The 27,890-nt window shown below is 45.0% G+C and overlaps 1 protein-coding gene across 1 annotated transcript; it reads right to left on the bottom strand.

Moving 5' to 3' along the window:
- Positions 1–15,332: 15,332 nt before the first annotated feature.
- On the bottom strand, positions 15,333–22,360 carry LOC140219005 (uncharacterized). Its single transcript, XM_072288843.1, has 4 exons — positions 21,881–22,360; positions 20,844–20,912; positions 19,707–19,787; positions 15,333–17,386 (listed from the first exon to the last, which is right to left on the bottom strand). Exons 1-4 carry the CDS (start codon positions 21,927–21,929, stop codon positions 17,274–17,276), a joined length of 312 nt encoding a protein of 103 aa, XP_072144944.1. The 5' UTR covers positions 21,930–22,360; the 3' UTR covers positions 15,333–17,273.
- Between the last annotated feature and the right edge of the window lie 5,530 nt (positions 22,361–27,890).

Here is a 27,890-nt window from a genome sequence, read left to right as displayed (position 1 = left end):
GACGATTCGCCACGATGCCGCAGTTTCGGTGCGTGGCAAAATTGAGCAAGTGCCTATTGGCGTAATCCCCCAGCTAGGCCAATAGGACAGTCACGTAGCAATGCCGAGCGCTCAGAAAACCCGTTTGGTGCATATGTATTGTCATGCAATGCCGAGCATGACACGGGTACCTTTTTCAAGGAAGTGGGTGTTGATCCGTGCCTTGAATCCAGATAACGTTTTCAATACGACAGCCGTTAAATGCTACAAATTTGATTTGCCTTCTGTCTTCCATCTGTCTGTCCGTCCATCTGTCGATGTCGTTCCACTGAAAAATGTAGTTGTCATCGACGACTCCTATTGAAGGTTATTGATATATGTATATATATATATATATATATATATATATATATATATATATATATATATATATATATATATATATATATTGACACGTGTACTTATCTTTATCGGGCGACCACGTTTCGCCGCCTAACAAATGTAATCGCACAGCGCGGGACGCGCCTGCATGTATCCGAAGTTTCTGGAAAGTTATCGTTGCTTCTACCCGGCTGTCTGTTGTCGCCGAACCTTGTTTTATCTGATTTCATCGTGTGACGCGAATCGTGTAGAACTTTGTGGAAGGCACGCGGGTCCGAACGATTAGTCTGGAACATTCGACGACTGCTGTATAAAAGCCGACGCGCTTGACCCGCTGATCAGATTTTCGACGATCGCCGACTGTGTTCGCCGCTTTCGTTGTGCTATAAGTGTAGCCTGTTTTGTGGGCACAGGTTCACCCAATAAAATCTAGTTGTGCCTTTCACAGTATTGTTACGGTGTTTTTAACGTCACCACCACGTGACAATATATATATATATATATATATATATATATATATATATATATATATATATATATATATATATATATATATATATATATATATATATATATAGGTGTGTGTGTGTGTGTGTGTGTGTGTGTGTGTGTGTGTGTATGTGTGTGCGTGTGCGTGCGTCTGTGCGTGTGTGTGCGTGTGCGTGCCTTTTTGTGTGTGTATGTGTGTGAATCTGTTGCTTTTCCTCTTATTTGAACCGCCACGCTTCTTCAAACTGAACGCTTCAGCAAGCTCTCAAGGTGCGGACATGTTTCGGTTCTAATCGCTTACCTAACTACGTTTTCTGATTGTCAGCAATCATATGGACATCGCGTGCAACTTTAATGCTTTAGTGGTTGCCTGAACAAGCCTGCGGGAAACGCTTCGAGGAGCGTAATTCTTTTAATCGGGCTCACCATTTTGCAAGTCCTAATATGATCAACTGTTTGCTAGATAGATGCTTTAATCGAAAGAACCCGAACGTCGTCTTTTGCTTGCTATACGATTCCATAACACATAAGGAACGGATCATCATCGTCGGGCAGTTACTGCCTAATTCAGGTGTTGGTGTGTTACCAAACATATTATTTATTGTATACAATTCCAGTGTTAAGGTAGTTGTATAAAACGGTAGACATTATGTCTATCGGAATCATACGAAAGACAATGCCTGGTTCCGTTTCGTTTCCTGCACCGAAGATGCAGGAATACATCTCCGGTATATGTCAGTGTTTGTTCGCAATTCAATCATGTGTACTCCATCGGGAAACAGTTCTTTACATAACGCAAACTGCACATTCAACACAATAGGTTCCAGTCCTCATGATTTACCGCCATAAAAAGCGGTGGCAGAACATTTGAAGTGCTATCTAGAATAAAAAGTTGCAGTCTCGCCCAAAGCGCGAAGCATCGCTTTCAATACCATACTAGTAGACAGCTATAGGATGTGAGGACAGTTCTGTTACCGGCCGTATAAAGTTCCAAACACTCGCTTTCTAAATTACTTACCAAGCTGGCGTAAACGCAAGCGAGCAAACATGATCACAACATACTTCATTAGTGCGGACACTCGCTGTTAAAATGCTATAGTGACCTTCGTGCGGTCTATCACTTCAACGGGAGAGTCATGAGAACAAAGCGCGCACAAAGGTATGAGCCGCCTACAAACACTTTTATGATATTGCGCGCGCGACCGCGTGCAACCTTGAAAAGTACGTAGGTGGCATCGAAGCCACCCCTTCCCCCCTCCCCTCCCTTTCATGGTGCCTACCCACTTTCCTCCATATATGGCAAGCGAGATCGAGCCACTATCGTCCATTCCACTTGCGCCTTGTCGCGCAATGCAGAGTTGTTGTCGAGCAGAGCGTTTGTCGTTTATTCTAGGTACTCTTGTTTGTCGAAAGGAAAACTTTCGACAAACAAAAGTATACCTAGAATATACGAGCCACCATCCCAGGCATTGGAAACAAGGTATATTTAAAGGCCGAACCACACGACTACGTCGCATTTGCGTTGAAAACCAGGACTACATAGATAGACTCGATCACCTTAAAGAAACCCTATCAAACAGGAACCAGCCAAACAGTGACCTTCAAAAACCCTACACCGCTGCAACCAAACTTGATCGAGTTGATGTTCTCAAGCCCCGCGCAAACATCACAAGAACTACAACGCCTCTTACTACTAAATTCTCAAACGCCCTTCCAAACGTGAATAACATCCTCAGTAAATACAACCCAATTTTCACCAGCAACCAGAAATATTAACTTTTTTTCCCGACCCGCCCTGAGTAGCATACAGACGCAAAACTAATTTTAAAGATATTGTTGTGCATGGGAAACTAAGGACAAAGACGAAGTTGGGAACCAGTCCCTGTGGCCGCCCCAGGTGCTCTACATACAAACATATACAATCTACTACTACAGTAAGATGTACAGCGTCGAATTACGAACACAAGGTAACTTCGGCTTTCACCTGCACATGAAGTAACGTAGTGTACTGTCTAGAATGTGCCGCTTGTAGCAAACAATACCGAGGTGAGACTGGACAACAAATTAATACAAGAGTCAACGGTCACCGCGCGGTCACAAAACACAATTTACCTAGAGCAGTAGCCAGCCATAATAATGAACATCGTCATATATTCCACAAAGCAAGCCTCTGTATACTAAAACAACAAATAATAACAAAAATTGTTTTTAAAACAAATATAAACAAATTTCCGTTCACCTCGCGAAAGGAAATATATGGAATCGTATCTCATAAACAAGTGTAATTGCCTACACCCGACGGAAATTAATTTGGCACGTGGCAACTTAGACTCTTTAAAAGCGGTAACTTAGATCTAAAATTCCCATATCATCAACCAAAGCACAAAACACATTATGCCACCAGCTAGCCTTAATTCTTAAGCTCACCTATTACTTCATTCCGAAAATCTGTTCCTGCCTACTACTCAATTTATTATACTCTTTCATGTTTTTACGCTTATATCAACTGTACGACCCCTTTTCCCATGTACACCTGCCCAACCCGCTTCCGCGCACGTCACCCTCCTATTTGTTATTCCGGTTTTGGTTCCCCCCTCTCCTTTCCTTTCTTTGTCTGTTTTTTACTATCTGTTTTTTGAAACATCCCTCACCATCACATTCCAAAGTCCCAGACGTCAGTATACCTTTGTCAGCGCCTCAGCCACACAGGGTATCGCCATTTCTCTATACCGCAGTAACGACCTCTACGTATGACTACAGGGGCTAACGTCCCTTGAAAGACTATGCCGCTGCCTTCCAGTTACATCATACATTGAACCCCAGATTTCCTTGTCGCCATCTTAGCTATTTCAAAATTACTCTACGCATTGCTGCTATGCTAATAAAGTCACTCCTTCAACAAATTTTTTTTGTCTTTTGTGTTACTTGCGCACTGACCGCCTGACCTGTTCCTTTAAAGCAACCAAGAGAGAGAGAAGTGGTTTTGTAGGGAGAGAAGGAAAGGCTGGCACTATCTTCTGCAACACTTGGGGGAACACGGCTAAGCGCCAGCAGGGGCACGGATATGGGAGTGAAGGAGATAAAAGGAGGCAGAAAGGTAGAGAGTCGCCATGGCAGCAGTGCAGCAGCCCGGCCGGGAAGGCCCAGTGGCTTCGACCGGAGGAGTGGACTGGTGATAGACAATAGGAGGTGGCCCAGCAAAAGCAAAGTTGAGGCGGATCAGGAGGCCCGGGGTGGTGAATAGCCGTTAGGCTAGTCGTCTTTGAGGAAATTTTCTAGAGTCTTGCCGAGAGCCCCGACGAGTCGAGGTACTCGATGACACTTAGGAAGGCTGGTAGCAGAATACGACTGGGGAAGAGTATGTCTTCCTGTCGTGAACATGGGAGCCCCAGGCGGGAGAATTCCTGCAGAAGTCGGCCCCGGTGCTGCAGGTGAGCAGGGCAGGCCAGCAGAAGGTGCTCTAAAGTCTCTGGGTCACCGCAGCAGGCACACGCTGGCGAGGTGACTCTCCCAAGGCTGTGCCGGCGGGCTGCCGTCCAGTAGCAGCCAACACGCAGTCGGAGAAGCAACGAGCTATCCCTTCGTGGGAGGCCGTGCTGTGGAAGAGGCCGTGGAGGCCGTCCCAGGGATACCCGTTTACCAGGATGGCAGGCGACGATGTGCAGGCGCAGCCTGTGTCTTGTGAAGTCCGCGGCCGTTACAGCAGGGCTGAGGGGGGCGCTTGGGTGGTGGGCGCTCTTTGCGAGAGTGTCTGCCTCTTCATTGCCCGGGATCCCTACGTGCGCCGGTAGAATATGCAGGGATAGTGAGCATCCTGCATCTTAAGGGCCACCTGTCTTGAGGAGAGCAGTGCAACCCAAAGGCTAGCCTTGTCAGGGCTCTGCAGGCAAAGCAGCGCCGCCTTGGAGTCGGAGAAGATAGCTGCCGGAGTCATTGGTAGCTCCTCTGCCAGTAGGTCCACAGCAAGGTGGAGTCCTGCTAGCTCTGCTGCGGTAAAGCTTGCATGTCCCGGTAGACGGCACAGCTTGCTCTTTTCTTTTGTAGGGCCGGTGCAACGCAGGCTGCTGTGGATGAGCCCGACTCCGGTATCACGGATCCTTCGACGAAGATGTGAAGGTGGTCCTGAAGTCCCTCTTGGAGGAGAGAGGCTGCCGTCTGCAGTATGACACATGTTGGGGAACGGTTCTTTGAGACACCTGGCACCTCCGTCGAGATAGGGATGGGTGGTTGGTGTGGTGGGCGAGGCTGCACGGCGTTTGCAGGCGAGTCCCCTATGACTTCTTTATACAGGCCACACAGCCGTCCCATGTGTGATGCTGGCCGGCAGCGTAGGCGGGTCAGGAGTGCTTGACCACCTGCGGCATGGTGTAGGCGATCAATGTGTCGTAACCCCTGTTGCAGGAAGAGTAGTGACAGGAGCCAGGTACCTGCCTCAGCAAGAGTGGCGGCCACTTGTGAGGTTCGGGGAACGCCAAGACAGACCCGTATAGTTGACGGGATCGGCAGCTCCAGTTTCCGCAGGCGGGGTCGGGACAGTGCCACAAGAGGGAGGGCATAGAGTAGCCGTGAAGTGACTGCAGCTTCAAAGATCTGCAGGGCGCACCTGGTGGTACAGCCCTGTCCGCGGGCAAGGAGCTGTGAGATTGCCTTCCGGACCCGAAGCGTCCGGGTGCACAGGGCATTGGTAGCCGGCAGCCAGGTCAGCCGATGGTCAATGCGCAGCTCCAGGTGCGTGACTGCCTTGCTCCATGGGATCTGGACGCCCTCCAAGCGCAGCCGTGCAGCTGAGCGGTGGGCTGCTGCTCTGGTATGCTGCAGCAAGGCCTCGGTCTTCCTGGCCTAGATTGTAAGGCCGATGCTGCACAAGTAGGCAGCCGCAGTGTCCCGGGCTCTCTGTAGCGCCGCACGTGTCTTGCGGATGTGTTGAGGTGGTCCCCGAACCCATAGGGCGATGTCGTCCGCGTACATTGAGGACTGCACGGGGAAGTGAGGGCTGATCGGCAGGGCAGCAGACAACCGAGCCAAGGCCAGGTTGAAACGAAAGGGGCTCACCACTGACCCCTGTGGCACGCCTGCAGCGACTAGACGGGCGGTGCTCTTCGATCGACCCACACGTACCCTGAGGGTGTGATTGTGCAGGAACGACGAGAGGAACTACCGCTTGTTGCCACAGAAGCCGAGGAGGTCCAGGCCCTGCTGGACAACTGCGTGAGGGAGGCTCTCGAAGGCACCCTGTACGTCAAATAGCAAGAGCATCACGAGGTCCCTGCCAGCCTTCGCGTCCTCCAGGGCGGACACCATGCCAGCGATGGAGTCCGCAGTGCACCGCCGCCACTGGAAGCCCTTCTGTTGGTCTGCCAGGAAGCCGCGACCACGGGCCACCCAGTCCAGTCGTACCAGGGCCATGGCCTCCATCACCTTGCAGGCAGCGGAGGTGAGGGAGACCGGAAGATAGGACGACAGTTCCCTAGCCGGTTTTCTGGCCTTGAGGAGCAACAAAAAGATGCCGCCAACGACACCCCTGAATGCTTCCTAACCACTCGCTTCCCCAACACCCTCACATGCCCCCTTCATTTGTTTTTTTTCTCGTGTTCTTCCTTGTTTTTTCTTGATGTCCCCGCCACAGTTTTTTTCTGTCCTTTTCTTTCTTTTCTCCCCGCCTTCCCACTCTCCCACTCTTGTCCCCTCGTCTAGGGAACCGCGCTCACAGACGACAGGCGTGAGCGTGGCTCCACCGACAAAGACCGCAAGTGACGTCACTGCACTAACCCTTTAAAACTAACATGCTGAGGATTACAAGGTCGCCTCTGACGAAGATAGGTCCTCCTATCGAAACGTTGTGCAGCCTTTCTGAGGCACCTTATCCCCGTTTACAAACTTTATACAACAGTGTGCTATTCCATCTGTCAGCCCCTTTCTTAATTTTAGAATTAGCAATGGTTACTTATGGTTACTGTAAGGTGCCTTGTGGATGTCTCGTGCTGACGATGCCCTCTCGGTGAGCGCATATTTCCCCCCTCATCTTTTAAGAGGTTCAATACATACAAGCATTTGTCTCGCAAACCAGATTTTTTTCAAGGGAATTTTCCACGTCTCAGTAATTTCTCTCGTCGTATTCGAGTGCTGATTGCCGTGTTATACTTTGTTAACGAAGCTTTCCCCTCAAGTCTAAATATTTTAAGGCAGTTTGTCGTGTGCGTATCATGGCCACGCACGCTTATATCGCCTTCCGTTTCTCTACCACGGTTGCGCTTTAAAACCACGACGCTGCAAGTTTGCTTCAGAGACTTTCCTTGCCTTCCCACTTCTCCGCCCTTAAACTGGCTCTCTCAACTACTACACGCAGAGACAAAGCAACAGCGCGCGCATTAGATCCCATAGATGAGATGAATATTTACAATTATTATTAGGGTTATCGCTGACAACGTGAGTCTCTTTCCACGTAAGTGTGAGGCTCGGAGCAGGAGCTGTGGCGCTTGAAAGTAGCCTGGGGCCTGACGAACCAACCGACTGAGCTGTCTTTCCGGGCAACATCGAAGGGTCACGAGTTCAAATCACCTGTTATGTTCCTTTTTTTTTTCGCCCCTTTTTCTTTCTTTTTTTTCTTTCTTTTAATGTCTTTTCCTTTATTTTATCACTGTACGGGAACCCTCCTAAAAAAAAAAAAGAAAGATATATATCTTCAAATATGTATGGCCTCACACTCACATGTGCAGGTCATAAATACCAGGTTCTCTAGCCGAGTGCCATCCATGCCGTATAACCGAGCTCAGATTGGTCCACCTTGACTGACCAAATAGGGCACCACTGTAGGTTAAATGAGGCGTACAACTCCTGCGGGACCCGCCGTGGTTGCTCAGTGGTTATGGTGTTAGACTGCTGAGCACGAGGTCGCGGGATCGGACCCCGACCACGGCGGCCGCATTTCGATGGGGGCGAAATGCGAAAACACCCGTGTACTTAGATTTATGTGCACGTTAAAGAACCCCAGGTGGTCGAAATTTTCGGAGTCCTCCACTACGGCGTGCATAATCAGAAAGTGGTTTTGTCACGTAAAACCCCATAAATTAATTTTTAATTTAATTCCTACGGGGACGGTAGAGTATCCGACTCCAGTGCAAGAGGACCGTGATTCTAATCCCGGTGCCGCGCTATTCTCCACCGGAAAATACAAAAAAAACCGTGTGTTGAGAAAATTGCACAAACAGGCCTGGAGTGCGGCCTGATCCCGGTGACCAGAACCGGTAACGCACTCTCTCACCAGAGCAGGATTGGCCACCCTGGTGCAGTACTTGGCCACAACCTCCTATATGAATACAACAATCGAACCCCGGCCCTCAGTCCCCAGCAGCCGCGAAGCAACTGACCACGGCGGCGGTCAGATCTGTGACGCTGCAGAGGGTGCTAAGAATACCTGGCTCCGGACAGGCCGCCATTGGAATCTGAACCTGGCAACGTTTAACGTTAGAACGCTATCTAGTGAGGCGAGTCTAGCAGTGTTATTGGAGGAATTAGAGGGTAGTAAATGGGATATAATAGGGCTTAATGAGCTTAGGAGGACAAAAGAAGCATATACAGTGCTAAAAAGCGGGCATGTACTGTGTTACCGCGGCTTAGCGGAGAGACGAGAACTAGGAGTCGGATTCCTGATTAATAAGGAAATAGCTGGTAACATACAGGAATTCTATAGCATTAACGAGAGGGTGGCATGTCTTGTTGTGAAACTTAATAAGAGGTACAAAATGAAGGTTGTACAGGTCTACGCTCCTACATCTAGTCCTGATGACCAGGAAGTCGAAAGCTTTTATGAAGACGTAGAATCGGCGATGGGTAAAGTCAAAACAAAATACACTATACTGATGGGCGACTTCAATGCCAGGGTAGGCAAGAAGCAGGCTGGAGACAAGTCAGTGGGGGAATATGGCATAGGCTCAAGGAATAGCAGAGGAGAATTATTAGTAGAGTTTGCAGAACAGAATAATATGCGGAAAATGAATACCTTTTTCCGCAAGCGGGTTAGCCGAAAGTGGACGTGGAGGAGCCCGAATGGTGAGACTAGAAATGAAATCGACTTCATACTCTGCGCGAACCCTGGCATCATTCAAGATGTAGACGTGCTCGACAAGGTACGCTGCAGTGACCACAGGATGGTAAGAACTCGAATTAGCCTATACTTGAGGAGGGAACGAAAGAAACTGGTACACAAGAAGCCAATCAATGAGTTAGCGGTAAGAGGGAAACTAGAGGAATTCTGGATCAAACTACAGAACAGGTATTCGGCTTTAACTCAGGAAGAGGACCTTAGTGTTGAAGCAATGAACGACAATCTCATGGGCATCATTAAGGAGTGCGCAATAGAAGTCGGTGGTAACGCCGTTAGACAGGAAACCAGTAAGCTATCGCAGGAGACGAAAGATCTGATCAAGAAACGCCAATGTATGAAAGCCTCTAATCCTACAGCTAGAATAGAACTGGCAGAACTTTCTAAGTTAATCAACAAGCGTAAGACAGTGGACATGAGGAACTATAATATGGATAGAATTGAACAGGCTCTCAGGAACGGAGGAAGCCTAAAAACAGTGAAGAAGAAACTAGGAATAGGCAAGAATCAGATGTGTGCGTTAAGAGACAAAGCCGGCAATATCGTTACTAATATGGATGAGATAGTTCAAGTGGCTGAGGAGTTCTATAGAGATTTATACAGTACCAGTGGCACCCACGACGATAGTGGAAGAGAGAATAGCCTAGAGGAATTCGAAATCCCACAGGTAACGCCAGAAGAAGTAAAGAAAGCCTTAGGAGCTATGCAAAGGGGGAAGGCAGCTGGGGAGGATCAGGTAACAGCAGATTTGTTGAAGCATGGTGGTCAGATTGTTCTAGAGAAACTGGCCACCCTGTATACGCAATGCCTCATAACGTCGAGCGTACCGGAATCTTGGAAGAACGCTAACATAATCCTAATCCATAAGAAAGGGGACGCCAAAGACTTGAAAAATTATAGACCGATCAGCTTACTGTCCGTTGCCTACAAAGTATTTACTAAGGTAATCGCAAATAGAATCAGGAACACCTTAGACTTCTGTCAACCAAAGGACCAGGCAGGATTCCGTAAAGGCTACTCAACAATAGACCATATTCACACTATCAATCAAGTGATAGAGAAATGTGCAGAATATAACCAACCCTTATATATAGCTTTCATTGATTACGAGAAAGCGTTTGATTCAGTCGAAACCTCAGCAGTCATGGAGGCATTACGGAATCAGGGTGTAGATGAGCCATATGTAAAAATACTGGAAGATATCTATAGCGGCTCCACAGCCACCGTAGTCCTCCACAAAGAAAGCAACAAAATCCCTATAAAGAAAGGTGTCAGACAGGGAGATACGATATCTCCAATGCTATTCACAGCATGTTTACAGGAGGTATTCAGAGGCCTGGAGGGGGAAGAATTGGGGGTAAAAGTTGATGGAGAATACCTTAGCAACTTGCGATTCGCTGATGATATTGCCTTGCTTAGTAACTCAGGAGACCAATTGCAATGCATGCTCACTGACCTGGAGAGGCAAAGCAGAAGGGTGGGTCTGAAAATTAATCTGCAGAAAACTAAAGTACTGTTTAACAGTCTCGGAAGAGAACAGCAGTTTACGATAGGTAGCGAAACACTGGAAGTGGTAAGGGAATACATCTACTTAGGGCAGGTAGTGACCACGGATCCGGATCATGAGACTGAAATAACCAGAAGAATAAGAATGGGTTGGGGTGCGTTTGGCAGGCATTCTCAAATCATGAACAGTAGGTTGCCACTATCCCTCAAAAGGAAAGTGTACAACAGCTGTGTGTTACCAGTACTCACATATGGGGCAGAAACCTGGAGGCTTACGAAAAGGGTTCTGCTGAAATTGAGGACGACGCAACGAGCTATGGAAAGAAGAATGATGGGTGTAACGTTAAGGGATAAGAAAAGAGCAGATTGGGTGAGGCAACAAACGCGGGTAAACGACATCTTAGTTGAAATCAAGAAAAAGAAATGGGCATGGGCCGGACATGTAATGAGGAGGGAAGATAACCGATGGTCACTAAGAGCTACGGACTGGATTCCAAGGGAAGGGAAGCGTAGCAGGAGGCGGCAGAAAGTTAGGTGGGCAGATGACATTAAGACGTTTGCAGGGACAACATGGCCACAATTAGTACATGACCGGGGTAGTTGGAGAAGTATGGGAGAGGCCTTTGCCCTGCAGTGGGCGTAACTAGGCTGATGATGATGATGATGATGACTTATGGCGCTATATAAGGTTAGCGAATCTTCATGCTGATACCTTGCAGTTAGTGACGTTATCAGTCTTATGCAAGGTTATGGACTGCGGAATAGCATAGTGTCGTTAACATGGGGTAGAAATTGAAGACTGCAAATATAGCGTGGTGACTACATTGATTTTATTCCGTTATTGATTCATAAAATAGGTCGGAGAGTCACTCTGACGATATGAGAAGTACTATAAATCTAGCTTATTTTCGTTGGACCATCTTTAGTGCCTAGATGTTGCGTTTAGTACAAGTGTCACAAACAATGGAGGCGTATTCGAGCTTCGACCAAATAATGACAGTATATGTTATGGTATGAAGGACTTTCTTTAGGTCCTGAGGGATCAGTCTGCGACTGACGCGGGCCGCTCCCACGTCGGTACAGAGAGGCCGAGCCCCTCTGCCGTCACACGGGCCCTCTGGACAGCCCTGAGTTGGTCCGCCAGGACTTCACTGTGCAGTATATAGTCTACAGTAATTTTAGTTCTGTATATTCGGCTTTTATTTGTGCTTCAGAAGTCCCGCTAAAGGAAACTCGGACGTGTAAATGTTGAAAATTTGAGTTTCAAGTGAGTGTGTTCATTAATGTACCACCTAAGACGATGATTTTTACTGGAATCTCCTTTAAAGCAGGGGGGCGGGGACAAGCAGTCTCCTAACTTGCTTGGTGAAAAGAGGCTATCGTGCCGTTTGCCAATCGAATCTCCCGTCTCCTCTGCCTTTTTTGCGCCAATACTTTAATCCTCTCTTTCTTATCACGAGCACTGGCCAGTTAATGCTTAAGCTTCCTATGAATGTCTACACTCTAAAAACTAAGGGAGTGCCGGGCACTCTCTTTGAGGGAGTAGCTGCTTGTCCCATATTTCACTCTCTTTTCGAGAGTAGATCGACCCTCTTTGAGAGAGAGTAGGTCAACTCCTCCTGACAGAGTTTTGTTACTCCACCGCAAGGGATTGCTAGTACTCTTCCGCAGAGTGCTAATACTCTCCCCGCAGGGTTAATAGTACACCGCCAGACCGAGTACTTCTACTCCCCCAAACAGAGTGCTTGTACTCCTTCAGAACAGAGTGCTAGTACTCTTCCCCATACCCTCTTAGCCAAGTCCTGATCACGCATGCAGGCAGGAAATCAGATCAAATTAGGGCCGCTGATATACTGTTCCCTAGGCGGCTCCTCAGAGACACTGGCCCGATTCCAAGCGGCCTTCAGAATAGGCGTGAGCAAAGTTATGCAGGATTTTAAAGTCATTTTTTCCTGGCTATTTGCTGCCTACCGTGAGGCGTGACTGCTCTGAAGCGGCCGATGCGTATGCGTCACGAACGCCACTAAGGAGAAAAAAAAAAGCGATTTAACACTTAATCTGCAAATATCTTCGCAAATTTCACAATCAGGAGTCACACAATCTGATTAGAATACAATTGTCAAGGGAATCACAATACTTATCAAGAATCTCAATGCTCTATACATCATGTGAATTCGAACCCGCGTACACTCGCATTTGTACAATTCAAAACACACATCATAGCCATTACACCACAGCGCCGCCACGCTCAGTCGTGTTCTTTTAGAGCTTATATATATACCAAACGTATTTTATGAATCGGCTGTGGTGGGTGGGGTTTCTCTGCAGTGTGCTGTGCTGTTGTGTACTGGAATACGTGTGCGTTTGCATCATTTCCATTCCTTGCTACGACTAACGAAGGAAGACAACGTAGACGACAACGTGAGAACTATTCACGGCTTGTCGTCACCGCAGGAAAATAACAAATGTGCCTTTCAGCTCATGATCGAGTGCTTCTCCAGTCCATGTTCTCCAAAATACGCGGATACAAAGTATTGCGCCAACCATCCACGTATGTGAATTTAATTCGCGCGTATACTGGTGAGCAACTGCGACGCCAGTACCAGGCATTTCGACGTGCCTCACGCTGCCGTGTAGACGTTCTTTTCAAGTGCATTAGTTTAGAGTTTGGTTCAGTCCGCTGTGAGCTGTTGTCCTGCATTAGCAGCGGATCGTTAGCGTTTTGAAGCGCATGCATTCCAGCATTTGGAGACTGCTTATGCCGATAGCCGCGTCAAATGCATTGGCACGCATGTTTAAATGACTAATGTGTCCACTTGTTACGCGTGCACTGCTCGTATCCTGTGGCAGTGCTCGTTCTAAAAGCTTCGAAGACCATCTACACTCATGCGTGTGTTCAATTTATATATGCACAGGATGGACTTGCCGGCTAATTGGTTGAGCATTTTAGAAGAAACAGCGCAACACAAGGACGACGCAAAAACATGCCACACCACGAAGCGCTGGTGTGGTTGATGCTTTTTTTCGTCCTTGTGTTTGCGCTGTTTCTTCTTCCACGATACACGCACACCACAGGTACGCGAAAGTTTAGGAGCATAAGTGGTTAACTCTGTTTTCCCCGTTTTCTCTCAGTGTCAATGGCACAGTGCGTTGCCCGGACTTGTGCACGCTTACCCCCATATGCAGAAATGCATCATAACTTGAAGCCCATGCTTGACTTGATCTAAACGACGCAAGTCGTGAACGCACCAAAAGAAAGGCAGTGAGCGTCTTGGGGGACGTTCGCACCAGGCGTCGTTTATATCAAGTCAAGCATGAGCTTTGTATTAAGATACATTTCTGAATACGGGGGCTAGACATCTGCTTCTTCCAGAAAATGTCGAAAAAACGCCCGCCAAAACCAGGCGCATTCGTAAACTTAACTAGGCAATACGAAGCTCCATAGAAAAAAAGAAGAGTGGTATTAAAAGCTTTGAGTATTTTTCTTTACTCCAAAATAGTTGCGCTCTCGTGGCTTCACTGTACAGATAGTGCAGCGTTAGCTGGAAAGCATGAATTTCCTAACTCCATGCCAAAATAAGCTTGTAAAATTATTTAGGTGCTAGAATCCAGGGTTTGTAGCGATCCTTGAAAATCTTTTATTTCTAAAATGCCATTTTCAAGGCATTGAAAGCCCTTGAATTTTTAGAAGTACTGGAAAGTCCTTAAACTTGTACACTTGGCTAGACTTAGCAGACATTGCCAAGCGCTTTTTTTCGCTTCTGTGACACTCTTTGGCATGTCACAGAAAATTGTCTCTGGAGGTAATAGAAGGAAAGCGACATCCTTAATGTTGAAATTACAAAGGAGCTGCAGATACCAGTTTTATGCACATGGAACCGGCGACAAATGTGCTTGGAGGAGCAGAAGCAGGAAGCTCAACAGTTGAGGCATTCGAAGAGAAGCCGTGAAGAGTAAATTGAGAGCGACAGACACAATAAAAAGAAATTAGAAATGACTATTGCTTATTTGATGGTGAAAAAAGCTGAGGCAACAGATGACATCACATACACTGTCAAACCAAACAGTATTCAAAAACTGCAAATGTTGCAGGTCCAAGTAGTTAATTGTGCTATTGCAGAAAAACTTTGAGCACTTTCTTGAAATGCTTCCTTGTGTGCGTTTAGTGGTGGGCGGTGAAAGGCGAATTAGCAGTCTTTCAAATGCTTGAAATCACTGAAATGCGATTTGTTTTGTTTTCTTTTGTTTGCATTAAAGTTAACGGTGTTCTTGAACAAGTTATTGCCTGTCCAAACTACTACACACATTGCACGAGGTCCTTGAAGTTACTGTGTCGGGGCCTCGAAAGTCCTTGAAAACCATTGAATTTTTTTCAATATTGCTACGAACCCAGTAGAACAACTGTCATGGAGTAAAAACCTTGGTTGAACAGGGGCTTATACGCAGAGCACAGGAAGACTAGAAATGCAGTAGTAGGCATGGAGGGCCCTGAAAGAAATGTGCCACATCCGCTCGTCTGCCTTATGCTTCTGCACTGACTGTCGCATTTTTAATAGAAGTGCACTTTCTGTTCTACTCCAATAAACGCAACATTACGAACTCCAGTGTGGGGCAGTCCTTCAGCCAGTGCAGAACTTTTTCTGTGCATCCGAGTCAGCTCTGTCATTTTTCCAGCATTGTAGTAGAAGATTTGTTAAACTGGTTTAGCAGAATATGAGCAGTATACTCTTAAATTAGCTGTTAATTTGTATGCACAAGTGCAGGTCCTCAGTTTGGTTGCATGACAAATTGCCATACCTCAATAGATACAAGAAACAATTTTATTACAGTTTAATAAAATCCAAACTGTAATAATCACAACAATATAATGACGTATACAGCCCATGTCTTGGCAGTGTATAAATTCAACTATACACCGCAAGTACTGTGTCCTGACCACTATTATTCACATGTGTAAAACCATCACAGCAATTCAACAAATATCACAGTAATTAGTGACATACACTTTGTAACTGCTTTACATGAGCATAATGTATACAAATGGTCCCTATGTACCTACACATGACTAGTGCCACACGAGTACTATTACTCACAGGTGTAAAACCAACAAAGCAGTTCTTTAAAAAATATCACAGCGCTTAGTGACGTACATGCTGTAACTCCCTTGTAGAAACTTAATACAAACACGTGAGGACACAGAAAGCTAGCAGTGGGCATACATGGGAATACCACCGCCTCAATACTAATTCACAAGTGTAAAACCAACCAAGCAGTTCTTTAAAGAATATCACAATGCTTAGTGACATACATTTTCTAACTAGCTTATATAAGCTTTATACAAACATGAGAACATCCACAAAGCTAGCGGTGCACCCGCATAGAAGTGCGACCATCTGAACACGATTATTTGCAAGTGTAAGCTCAACAGAACAGTTCGTTATAGTGCCGCACATTTTGTAACTGCCTTATACAAGCTTAGTGCAAGCACAAGAATGCAGAAAAATATAAATTAAAAACTTGCTCTATGCATACACAAACAGATCAACACAAATGGTAAACACCGCTTTGAAGACAAATGTGACTGTGGCAAAGCGCAGTGCTGTGCCGGTTGAAATTGCCACCCACAAAAGTATTGAGCAATGCTTAAACCACAGGCAATAAAGTGCTGAAAAACTGCGTCTCTAACGTAACTATTTTATTTCAAATTTCTTGAATATAGGGCTCGCTTGCAGATAAGGCATCTGATCCAACTGACCTGATTTTACACCTGCTACATGCATACAATGCACTCAGATATAACTGGTAATAATAATTATAAAAGGCATTTAAGAACTTGATAGTATGATGAAGATGCATGACTAGAAAAGTTCTGTCCCCCTCGTACTTGTTAAAAAGGTGTAAGTACGACACATGTTCTTTTTTTCCTCAATTTTTGCATTAATGGACAGCCGAGAACCTCGAACCGACACAAAAAAAAAGATACTGCTATGTTAATAGTGTTATGAATAATTTTTTGTGAAAGCTTTTTTACAGACAACTTGCAGTCTCGTTTCTGGAGGTTGAGCTGTATCTTGCAAAATAACTTGAAAAGTGGTCACATGGGAGCATGACACTATATCATAATGTTAGTTTCAGTTGACTCTCTTGCCCTACAAGTCGCTGCTCACTGTGGCCAGTGATGCAACAGCAGTGTCTGTGTGATTTTCATCACACTTCTGTCCTATGCCATTCTTACCAGAGTTGGCGGCACATAGATACCCAAATTTCGATAGTGTTGCTTTCTCAGGTGGTTGCTTTTGATTTGCTCAATATCAGTTGGCACTTCAGCTGCATCAAACTTTTTTTTTACCTCTTCAACAACAACATCAACAACAATCTTATGACACCTGTGTTGTCCTAGTTGCCTACAAAGACCAGTTAATCTAACAACAACACTGACAGTCTCTACTATCTTCTAATGGAGAAGATGTGTGTCCCACCATGTGTTCAACATTGTTGTGGCTATGTGGGCTGGCTGGGGAGGCAACAACTGTAATATGTTTTCATATGTTAAAGTGATGCTTGTACTGTGTTATAACACTTAACTTAGTCTTGCACTTGCTGCACAATAACACTGGCTCACAGTCGTGGTGAAAAGCTTTTGTATGTTGAGCAAATGAGTTGTATCCACTACAAAAAAAGTCAGTGATAGCACACATGTTGCTCTACCAGGCCTGGTGTGGTTCCTTCTGACACTGCTGCTGACACGCTGCTGCTTGCCTCGTACACTGTTGCAGCTGCAGTAGACGTGGCAGTCTCTGTATGTATTGCTGCCGTGTCATCTGTCATGGTAACGTCCAAGTGGTACCGGGCTCACTTCTGCAACAGAGATGTTGTTTGCCCCTTGAGGGCTCTCATGATCAGGGCCAATGATTTCGTAGGCATTGTCTCCTGCATCGAAGAACCAATAAGAACAGCATGAATTAATAAACATAGCTCTAAAAAGTACGGACATCAAGACTTAACCACAAACTTTGCACATAAGTGACCGGGCTTAATGAATAATACTTGCAGGAGGAGTTACACAATTGTTTGTGTATATTACAGTAAAGCCTCATCAGAAGATATTCAAGAGGCACGGGAAACATGTCTCTCGAAACCAAAAATTTTGAGACACTGAGGAGCCAGACTAGATCACTTTATTATGCATCATCACTAAAGTATGTTTTGATATATCTGAAGGAATAAATGCTCAGGGTGGCTTAAAGGGCTCCTAAACCACTTCTCGACATTTTTTGAACATTTCAAGTAAACACGCGTATCGAAATCAGAATGCCGTCACGATCGACGAAGCCAAATGCCAGAGTGCGTAGCACTGCCGGAGCACCACAATATGAAGAAAATGACCCCGTGCGCCTCTCTGGATCTATCCTGCACCCCCCAGTTTGTCCTGACGTCACCAGGCTGTCTCTGATGATGTCACCAGTTTCCGGTGCTGTCGATTGGTCGAACGAAAGTGTACGACTGCGGGCAAGGCCTGCAAGCAAATACACACACTCCTTCTTCCTCGTCGCGTTGCGCGCGATGCCATTGTGGGCAGCCAATGGGGGCAAAGAAGAGAAACGCCAACAGAAGGGTCTCCCTATGAGGCTCTTCAACGCGAGTCACCATACAGTTCCGTTGTATTAGCGCCACCCCTCGCAGGACGACGGGCCAGCGCGGCAGCAACAGAGCTCGTTGGTGTTGGCCTCTCCCGTAACATTTGGAGGTGTACTAGGCAAGGAAAAGACGATACTGTCCATATGGCGTGTACCAGATGAAAGAGTAAAATGAGTGGGGACTACTTTTCGATAATCAAACACACGTAGCTCCACTATTACTGCACCGTTTCGAAAAATTCTTGTGGCTACCTGTTCATTGCCTTATTGTGTAGAACTGCAACACCGCAACTAAATTTCAACCTCGGTGGTTTAGGGGCCCTTTAAAGAAGACATTCACAGCTTTTTAGTGACTGTAGATTGTGTTAGCTTCCTTCCCAACTTCTGGAATTTAAACACTTCATTTTGCAAGCCTTGTTGCTCGCAGTACTTTTGAGGTGCTCTTAGACGCTCGTCAGCTTCAACTGCCGACACTTTCTGCCCTGCACTGTCCTCGTTGACCTCCTTTTCTGGTTCATGCTAAAAGAGACATGCGCGATTGACTTGTGTAAGGATTGCGTGATCTTTACGCCCTTCGGAGCACACAAGGTGCACAAAGTGAATGTGTGTGGGTTGTGTCCCTTCGAAGTAGTGAATACTTAAAAAGTCATCCTTAGTAACAAAGGTGTCTCTTGTATACAGTATTGTTAACGTGGCAAACATCGGAAAACCAACCAAACCATTTTCAGATGTCTCTTACAACCAAGTGCATCTTGTAATGAGATTCTACTGTACTGAATATTTTTCAGCTATGGGTCATCTGCATGTACATATAGTCACAAAGACATGTTGTGTGGAATGGCGAATCGGGAAACAGTTCGTACTCTTACTTTGTGTCCCTAACATAAGCAGCTGATAACAATATGATAAAAAAGCAGGCAATGAGGCTAGAATGGAACATAATCCTTCAGCTCTAAACAGTTTTTTGGGCCCACATCATTCCCTCATATGACATAAGGAAACAACTTGATTGCAGTAATGGCTGCATGTGATCTGAGTTGATTGAAACAAACTATACGTAAGGTTGTCCTGTATGTAATTTTATCAGAGTGCTTTTTAGATGTCCTGCTGGTGATCCTGGCTGCGCGATGCTTCTCATGCTTTTTGGCACGATTCCTTTTTTTCCACTCCACTTTTTTTTCAGATTTTCTCCCCTTTCCCTTCCCCCTTGTGTAAAATAGCACACTTGAAGTATCAAATCTATTGAACTAACGTGTGTATCAAACCTGTTAACATGTGTGCTTCTCTGTGGTCTGTGTTGTATTTTTGCGCTGCACAATTCAATTCAATATGAAAGATGGAACGTCCCTGCCTTTAGTTTAATTGTGTGTGTGTGTGTGTGTGTGTGTATGTCTCTCTCATGTTTTGAAATATATGTACATTCAGGAGTGCCTGCATGCCCTTCTCTCCTGCTCCTGTGACGAAAAGGAGAGCCTGTTTATGTACCACAGTAAAAAATTCAAAGGTTTTCGCTGTGCCCATTACATCCCTTATCATATGGATCTGTCACAATACAGAGTACCAGTGGTCCATAATACTAGCCCATCCCAACATAATTATAAATTAACACATACCGACATGCTGCGAAACAGCTGTTGCAAAGCCGCTGGTGAAGGCAATTTCCGCAGCACTGCAGTGGTACAGCCGAGTTCCACCTGTATAGTGACAAATCCATATGCGTGTTAGCAACTCAGTAGTTGCTGATGGTTTCATAAGCTTTACACTACACAATAAAGTAATCTAGACAGCTTTGTTGGAACAAATGCACATAATCAGGACACCACTTAAACACTAACACGATTAATTGCCCCCAATCTCTCACTCACTAAGGGATAATATTACTGAAACATCAGTGGAGAGCTCAGATTAACACAGCCCATAAAGGACAAGCGTTCTTTGAGGAAAACAGCTATAACAGCGGTTAGTTTTCTTGATCATTTTATGTGGTAGCTTTGATTTAAATGTCATGCAGTACTATAAAATACGAAGTGCCGCATTTCTAGCAGCAGAAGGCGTCGTCAGGCTCATGGTACAACAGATTTTTGCACTGTTTGTCAGTGAGCCGACACATACAAAGAAAACCGAATTCACACATGCATATACAGTGTCAAGTTCCCTTCTCCTTCTGAAAACGCAGCCACCAGTTCTAATGGTGCTGAAAGGAAAGGTTATATAAAGTGCGAGACTGCATGGAACTGCCACTTATGACTGTAAATGTATGGTTTGCTGATTGCAGAGGTAGTCACATGCTATTTCTAGTCTCTTTTAGAAGCATTACTAAAGAACAAATTAAAATCTATTCATAAGTCACGAATTTCATGCATCCACAGTTTGGCTAAATAACCTGTGAGAAAAAGACATGTTTACCTGGAATAGCAACCTTTTTTCCTGCTGCAAAACTTTCCTTCGAATTAATGAAATAACTTTACAGCGTCATAATGCGTTTCTCGCAACTACTTGCCGGCAGTGGCGAGTTAGTGTTTATATCCGACTCATTGGGCGACAATACAGCCAAACACAAATGCTTCACGAACACGAGAACACGTCCCTCGCAGAGAATAGCAACCATATATGCCTCTGTGAGACATGATCGCACCTTTGTGGTCAAAATGTACATTAGAACGACATCACCATCTCATTAAAAAAAAAAATCTTCCGTACAAGGCAGCTGCCAACTGCATAATGTGAAATTGCAACTGATGTCCACTTACTGGTGGCCTGTGTTTGAGTCACTTTCGGCAGTTGACTGGGTGCTGAGAAATGCACGTCCTGGGTTGTCCCTGCAAAACATACAGGGTTATGTCAGATGTTGAAAATATATATATGCCGGCATTTCATCAGTCGCAAAACAAACGAGTAAACTAATAAACAGCTGTAATGTAAACAGATTACACATCATAAGATAGGCTGTCAACTGTTAATGCATTACGCAAAAAACCTAATGCATAGGGAAGACTATATGTATACACACGAAGCAGGACACACAATTTAATTCGCTCTAGGTTTTTCCGTGCAGTATATTCAAATTATTATGTCTCGTGGTTAGAGCAAAATTAGTGTAAATTACGAACTGAATTATCTACCCTGGAAACTTTTCTTCAATATGCACCTGTGCGCGCTTCGAACGAGTAGCGTTGTAAAATTTACGTACATGGCATTTAACATAGTTGCTGAACACGGATTTCCTTTGCCCTGTATCGTGTACAGTGAGCTACATATATCTGCCCCCCCCCCCCCTTTTTTGTACTAGCCATACTGCGTGCCACTGCACCTATACGCACGTCAATAAACCTCACGATACAGAAATAAAAAAAGCGCCAATCACCCATGCCTGCATGTTGTAGTGGGCCTAACCTAACCAAGCATGGGCTGTTGCTTTCTATAGTAAACACAGGCACCGTGCTCATTGCAAGTATGTATCATGTCGCTAAGCAAATATGCAATTTCATTGTACCACTATTTTTTTATCACATGGATATATGTGTTGAGAGGCAAGACAAAAAGCAGTCACTTCTCAGAACTAATCAGCTTTCTTAAAACACATTTTTAACTTTCCAATGACACTTGCTGCTATGTGTTTGTCTCCAGTGAGCATACTTGATTTGACTTTCCAATCAGAGACATTACATAAATATACCATGTTAAGATGACTGCCTGGAGCACGTGAGAATTTTCATCTTCGTGTAACATACTGTATCTTGATTTTGTTGACATTTGGTCAAATGGTACACCCAATATACCCACATACTAGTTTTCTTGTCCAAATAACATGCCAATGTATTTTGATTTTTTGGCATTGGCTCCTCTACACTACGTGAAGTCGCGCTGCACTGGCTCTTTCACATCCTCGTGTCCTTGCAGCTGCCTTCTTGCGTTATATAAAGCGGGTGCCTGAAAAATATCGTATGCAAAAGTCAACACAAGGACATGGTGCAAAACAACATCAAGACAGTCAAGGCAATGGCAATAAAAAAGTCTTAGCTCTTAGTCTTCCTAGTGAAATGCATGCAAAACATCCAAATGACTGAAACAGTCAACTGCTAAACTAACTTCAATTTTTAGATTTAAGCAAAAAAACAAGCCACAGTTCATCCTTGTTTTTCATGAATGTTAGAATACTCCTGCTAATGAATAGAATATTGGTCATTTTCAGACGTCATAGGTCTGTCATGAGTCTGGTGTATCGCAAACACCACTTGTGACACATCCTAAGCACGTGCCCAGTGTGCCCCCCCACCCCCCCCGCACCATGCCTGGTTGTGCCACTGCTGAAGCCATAATTTGAGGATTATAGCTGCAAACATGATGCTCAGTAGGGATGAAAATATTGTCCTTCAGCTCAATGGATATATGGATGTGCCCATAAAAAAGGGCAACAAGGCTTGTTATGGCAAGCTTACCCACATTTCAATACTAACAAGTTCACTGCGGCCTGCATCTAAGCTTACTAAAAGGCATGAACTTATTTTCATGCATGAGGTGCGCAGTGGATTTCATTTTTGACAGACCCGACTACTGCTGCAGTTTGAAATCTAGCATTTTAGGTTCTTGTAGGCATGTAAAAGTTGCAGTTAAACCGCAGTTATTAGTTTATTACACCAACCTATTGTTCTGTGTACGACAGAATGGTAACACGGAATTAAAGCAACATTTTATTTTGATATTTTATTTCTCTACTAAAAATATTCAAGCGATAAACACATCATAATCTGCCATGCTATAGCAAAATGCACACATTACGCTTGTAACACCCAGAGGAAGGCTGATTTAGCTGTTCATATGACATAACTCTGACACGCCAACTCATATTAGCAAATGCACAGGCATGTCCAAAACAATAAGCGTATGCAAAGCGCCCCTGCAATTGTAATTCCACACAGCAGCCGTTATATTCGATGCCGATGCGTAACTAGCTGCTCGACAATTCACCGAGTTCGTAGACATAAGCATCCTTTCAGTTTCGCACCGTGCACGAAAACCGCAACAGGAGACAAAACCAGACCTATAATCACACCATTTCAACATGAGCAAAAACAGTTCAGTCTTAGGGATAAACACTGTGAGAGCGATTTAGTGCGCGACGGCGACGAGCGACAAAACGGGCCGTCGCTTGAACAGATGGCTCGGTTCTGGAAATCTAGAAATCGTCGCTCGTCGCCCAGAAGTGCTATGAGCGACTAGCCAATAGCACGAAGCCGGTACTGGATGTACATACATCGCTCAAATACTACCGATTGTCGCGCGGAACGAGCAAATGATTCAATTTTTATACGTGCAAGGATAAGAACGTACTGCAAGACCTCCGGAAATATTTTATGCTACTTTTTATAGTAAAATACATCAACGTAAATTACTAAAGCACGCGTCACGCGTGACTGCAGCCCTCATGCCGGCAACACCGGGGAGGCGTCGCTCAAAATCGTCGCTCGCACGGAGTACGACTTGTAGGCGACGAGCGAACGCGACAGCCATCTCCGTCGCGTCGCTTGTAGCTGCCGCGCGCAAGATCGCTTATATGGGGTTTATACTTTTTTCAGCATAAAACATGGATTCCTCATGCGTTTTCAGTAAGTTCAAGATAACGCGCCCAACTGACCTCTTGCAGCATGCAGCTGAATGCCTGCGGCAAAGTTTCTAACTAGCACTGGTGCTGCACGTAACTTCAGTGGTCGCAGATTCCCCCTGCGCGAGACACCGTCAAGCGCGCGGTTTATTTATAAAAAAAAAGCATGCTGCCAGCAAAATGACGGCTTCTGTTATGTGATTCCTTAGTTCAACAGCGTTCCGTACATAGTAGACTGCCAAACTGAATAAATTCAAACACACAAAACGCACGCTAATCACGCTCCGCATAGGCTCGGAATCACGGGCTGGTGAACTAACCATTTTAAGCGTCCTCTCGCCTGGCGTCTTATTGAACATACCATAGTTCTGGCAGCGTTTGCGATTTTTAAAGCTCTTACGGACAACGGCAAAGTGATAAAATCACATGCAGTTATCGCGACGACTGGCTTTTTCGATTGACATCAAGAGACAGCGCGTACGCCTAGTCCTTTGTCAATCGCGTCGGCTAAGCGCAGCGACAACTTCCTGGCGATAGCATGACATATACGGAGAATGTGCACCTAAGTTAGAATTCACTTACCGTGCAGGATTTGTTGTTATATCCAAGGCATGACGAACGACTGTCGTGTTTTCGTGGCGACGCGAGATGGCTGCCACACGATCTCCCTCGGCTGGCCTTTGCTCGCTGGATGAGTCTACTTTCTCCGGTGCTGTGTTGTTCCGCGATCTTGAGCGCGCGCGCGCGCGGTGGAGCCACTCCGAGTGAAAAAGTAGAGCGCTCGCTACGCGTTTCTTTGAACTGCGGCGGCCTGTTCTCTTAGAAGCAAAACGATGTGTTCTTTGCTCAGCGTGCATGAATGATACATTGCCATGTTCGGGGCCAGCCACCTACAGTTGAAGCAGAAGATTACGCTACGTTTTGTTTTCTATTGCCGCAAGAGTCTCTCTTTTCTATTGTCGCAAGAGTCTTTTCACTCTCTCTCTCTGAAGGGGAGAGTGAAAAGCACATTTCACTCTCTCCTTGGTGACAGAGTGAACAATGCATTTCACTCTCCTCGACATTTTGCGAGAGTAAAACGACGCTTTGAAGAGTGAACCGGCAGCTTCACTCCTGCGATACCCTTCCTAGTTTTTAGTGTATGCGACAAGAGGGCGGACCCTCCCTACGTGTCTCGCTGGGTGAATATCTTGACATTACGCTCTACAGTGAAGTTCCAACTTTGTTGCAGCACACGCATGCCTCATGCTGTGGCACATAGTCGTTCCGGTGTGTTATAGTCCTCAGACACCCGTCTCGAGCCTCAAATAGCAAGTAAGTTGCCCTTTCTAATATCACACATAGTTTTCCTCCTCATCTGTTTTTTAATGTATCTGCGAAATTCAGTCAATTTCCTGTCTCCTTGCCTTCCATCCAATTTACCGTCTTTGTGATTCTCTCACTTCTTCTAATGTCTGCCGGTTGTCCATCCGCACTTTCAGTTGTCCTGTGCTTGGTTGCCAACTTTCTTTACATCACCCATTTTCTGTCCACGCTTTTGAGGTAGAGGTGCTTTCGCACTTCATCCGGTCATTTCTTTACATCCGGGTTCATTAGTCATTGCTCGAAAGTTCACTAGCTCTGCGCATCTATGATTTAAAAAATGCAATCCATGTCACCTTGCACTGCCCTATTTATCGCTTCATCTTGGGAACCTTATGTCCATTCTCCTGCCCGGACAAAATTTCTTATTTACAGCACACAATCTCACTTCCGAAAGTTTGCGTTTGCACCATTAGATTTTTTCAAAATTCCCTTTTTATGCGTATTTATACTCGGTAACCTCTGTTAGGTAGCGTTAAGGAAAGGATCTAGGGGAAAACTGAAATGGTTCTTTCTAGTTATTTTCATAAAAAACATTTTGGCTTCACCTCCCATTTTCCAAACTTGGCAGCATACGTATGCTCCGAAATTTAGTATTCAGCAAAACTTGATCAACGAGACGTGTAATTTCGTTAAACAGCAAGCAGTCATCTGCGAAATGCGTGATCTGAAACTGTTCATCAATTACCTAATAGTTACTTTACATAAAAATTGTAACAGCGCGAAGATAGTGAGTCATATTACCTAGTGACTGGTAATTATTACCCGTCTTTCTTTCTTTCTTCCTTTCTTTTTTTCTTTCTTTCTTTCTTTCTTACTTTTTTTGCTCTTCCACAGAAGTAATCTTCAGTGGATATGATGTGTTCGCATTTCTGTGCCTTCGCCTTATAAAATATCTTTGTGTAATACCTTCAAGTACGTGACCTTATGTGCTCCCCTCCGACATTAGTTTTAAATTTATTGTGAACTATCCAGTGAACTATCGTGTCACTCCAGTTGTTCCGCCTTTGTAAAGCCGCTGCCGTGCGAAAGAGATTGTGCATGTTTCGCGTTTAAAGCCTTACATACGGCGTTTCCCGCCATAACCAGTGGCCAGGTAGGCCGCTTCCACACGCGGGGGAAATTGTGTGAGCATTATATTACCCTTTCATCTTCTTCATCTGTATGTATTCATCATCATGGCCAGCGTCATCTTCTTCAGCGCGCGAGCTGAGAAATAAACCTTTGACGCTTAACAGCTGCCTCGCAGTATATCTAGTTATTGTATTGACTACATTGGAGAGGCGTTCGGTGTGATTACATTAGGTGAATAATGATATTGCTTGTTCAATCCTTCTTTATATGTTTTTGAATAACGCTTCTTTTAGGTTTAAGTAACTGTAGTTCCCCCTTACCCAATGCCTTCCTAAATGCACGCAAGGTATTATTAAAAACTTAAGTCTAATAAAAAGGAAAAATAAATCCAAGTCAACAGTGGCTGAGATTGATGAAAGTCAACGTATTTTTCGACGCATTAGTGCATCATGTTGTCTTGTTGTTTACACTGCGCCACCATCAGGATGCACCCCCAGTTTTGCTCTTTTCTAGCTTCGAGATCAGCAAATATTTATATTTTGAAAAGCCGAACTTCCGACGCAAGTTTTATTCACGCGCTCTAAGAACGAACGCATATGCGTATAGTTGGAGCCTTTTTGCGGAATTTATGCGGAAATATTTATTGCTGCTTCGTCCAAGGCTTTACACAAATAGGTTCGTATTTTTCTTCCGAGCATGATTTTGACGTCGTTTCGCCTTACTTGCCCTAGTAGGCATCAAATCGCTGGATTTTGACGAACATAATCAGAATGTGGCAGCCAGATACACATATTCAATGGCTCCAAGTTGATCTGAAATTTTAAGTAATGAAGTCATGCCCTGACTGTCCCAACGCTCCCACGTTGGGACAGTCAGGGCATGCCCGACCGCCGATTCGTGGGCCCTCTAAAGCCCATAGTTTCGCTTCGGCATCGGGGTTCTTGATAGCAGAGAGCCACTTGTCCTCATTGATTTGTTCCGTTGATCGCACGGAAGTGCAACGCCGGGGCATATGGTCTAGGCTAGCGAAGTCGTTGCCTCCAAAAAATAATTAAATAGATCTGTCATTAACGCTGATCAAATAGAAATGTACGCCTAGAACGTTTCCTGGCAAAATCGACACAATCTTATGAAGAGTGGACGTTTAATATGTAACCAAATTGTGCCACAGACATGAGGTGATAGCGGCGCTGCTGCCTCTACTTTCTTTTGTATCTGTATCATTGTCTTTCCCTTCATAAAAGCTAGTGATTTCCGATAGTCTGTAAAAGCTGAAGTAGCTTTCTATGGGAGACGACATGGCAGTGCTTCATTAGGCGCGGAAATCAAACTGATATATGTGCAACGCAAGACAGACCACGCCTTCGGGGAGCGGATCTCTAGGTATGGTATGGTATGGTATTCCTTATGCGATGGCGCACACCCACTGTGGGGGATTGGCCAAGATTTGGGTGAAATTAGGCTATCTTTATTAAAATACTGAAATTGGTAAAGTTAACTGGAGAAAATTAACAAAAATAAAATGTTTAAGAATTCAAGACAGTCTATTTGTAGCACTTATAAAATCCTCCACGGTTGAGCAAATATCCCTGTGGCACTTTCCAAGAGAGGAGGCTCCTAGGGAAAGGATATTTATAATTGAAAAGCTCAAACCAAGCTGTGTAAATCTTGATTCTAGATTTTTTCTTAAAGAAGTGAAACGGCGGCAGAATATGAAAAAAATGATCTATTGTTTCATCTTCTCCACAGACTGGGCACA

The sequence above is a fragment of the Dermacentor andersoni genome, chromosome 6, assembly GCF_023375885.2.
Source record: "Dermacentor andersoni chromosome 6, qqDerAnde1_hic_scaffold, whole genome shotgun sequence".
In the NCBI taxonomy this organism is placed as follows: Eukaryota; Metazoa; Arthropoda; class Arachnida; order Ixodida; family Ixodidae; genus Dermacentor; species Dermacentor andersoni.
This window is presented reverse-complemented; position numbering and strand designations above follow the sequence as displayed.

What these genes read in the sequence shown, in the direction of transcription:
- LOC140219005 (XM_072288843.1), bottom strand. Translation starts at nt 21,929, where the DNA reads ATGCCAAAAAATCAAAATACATTGGCATGTTATTTGGACAAGAAAACT. An exon ending in GACTCAAACACAGGCCACCA is followed by an intron (nt 19,788 to 20,843) that starts GTAAGTGGACAT and finishes GTCACTATACAG; the next exon opens with GTGGAACTCGGCTGTACCAC. An exon ending in AGCTGTTTCGCAGCATGTCG is followed by an intron (nt 17,387 to 19,706) that starts GTATGTGTTAAT and finishes TCTTCGATGCAG; the next exon opens with GAGACAATGCCTACGAAATC.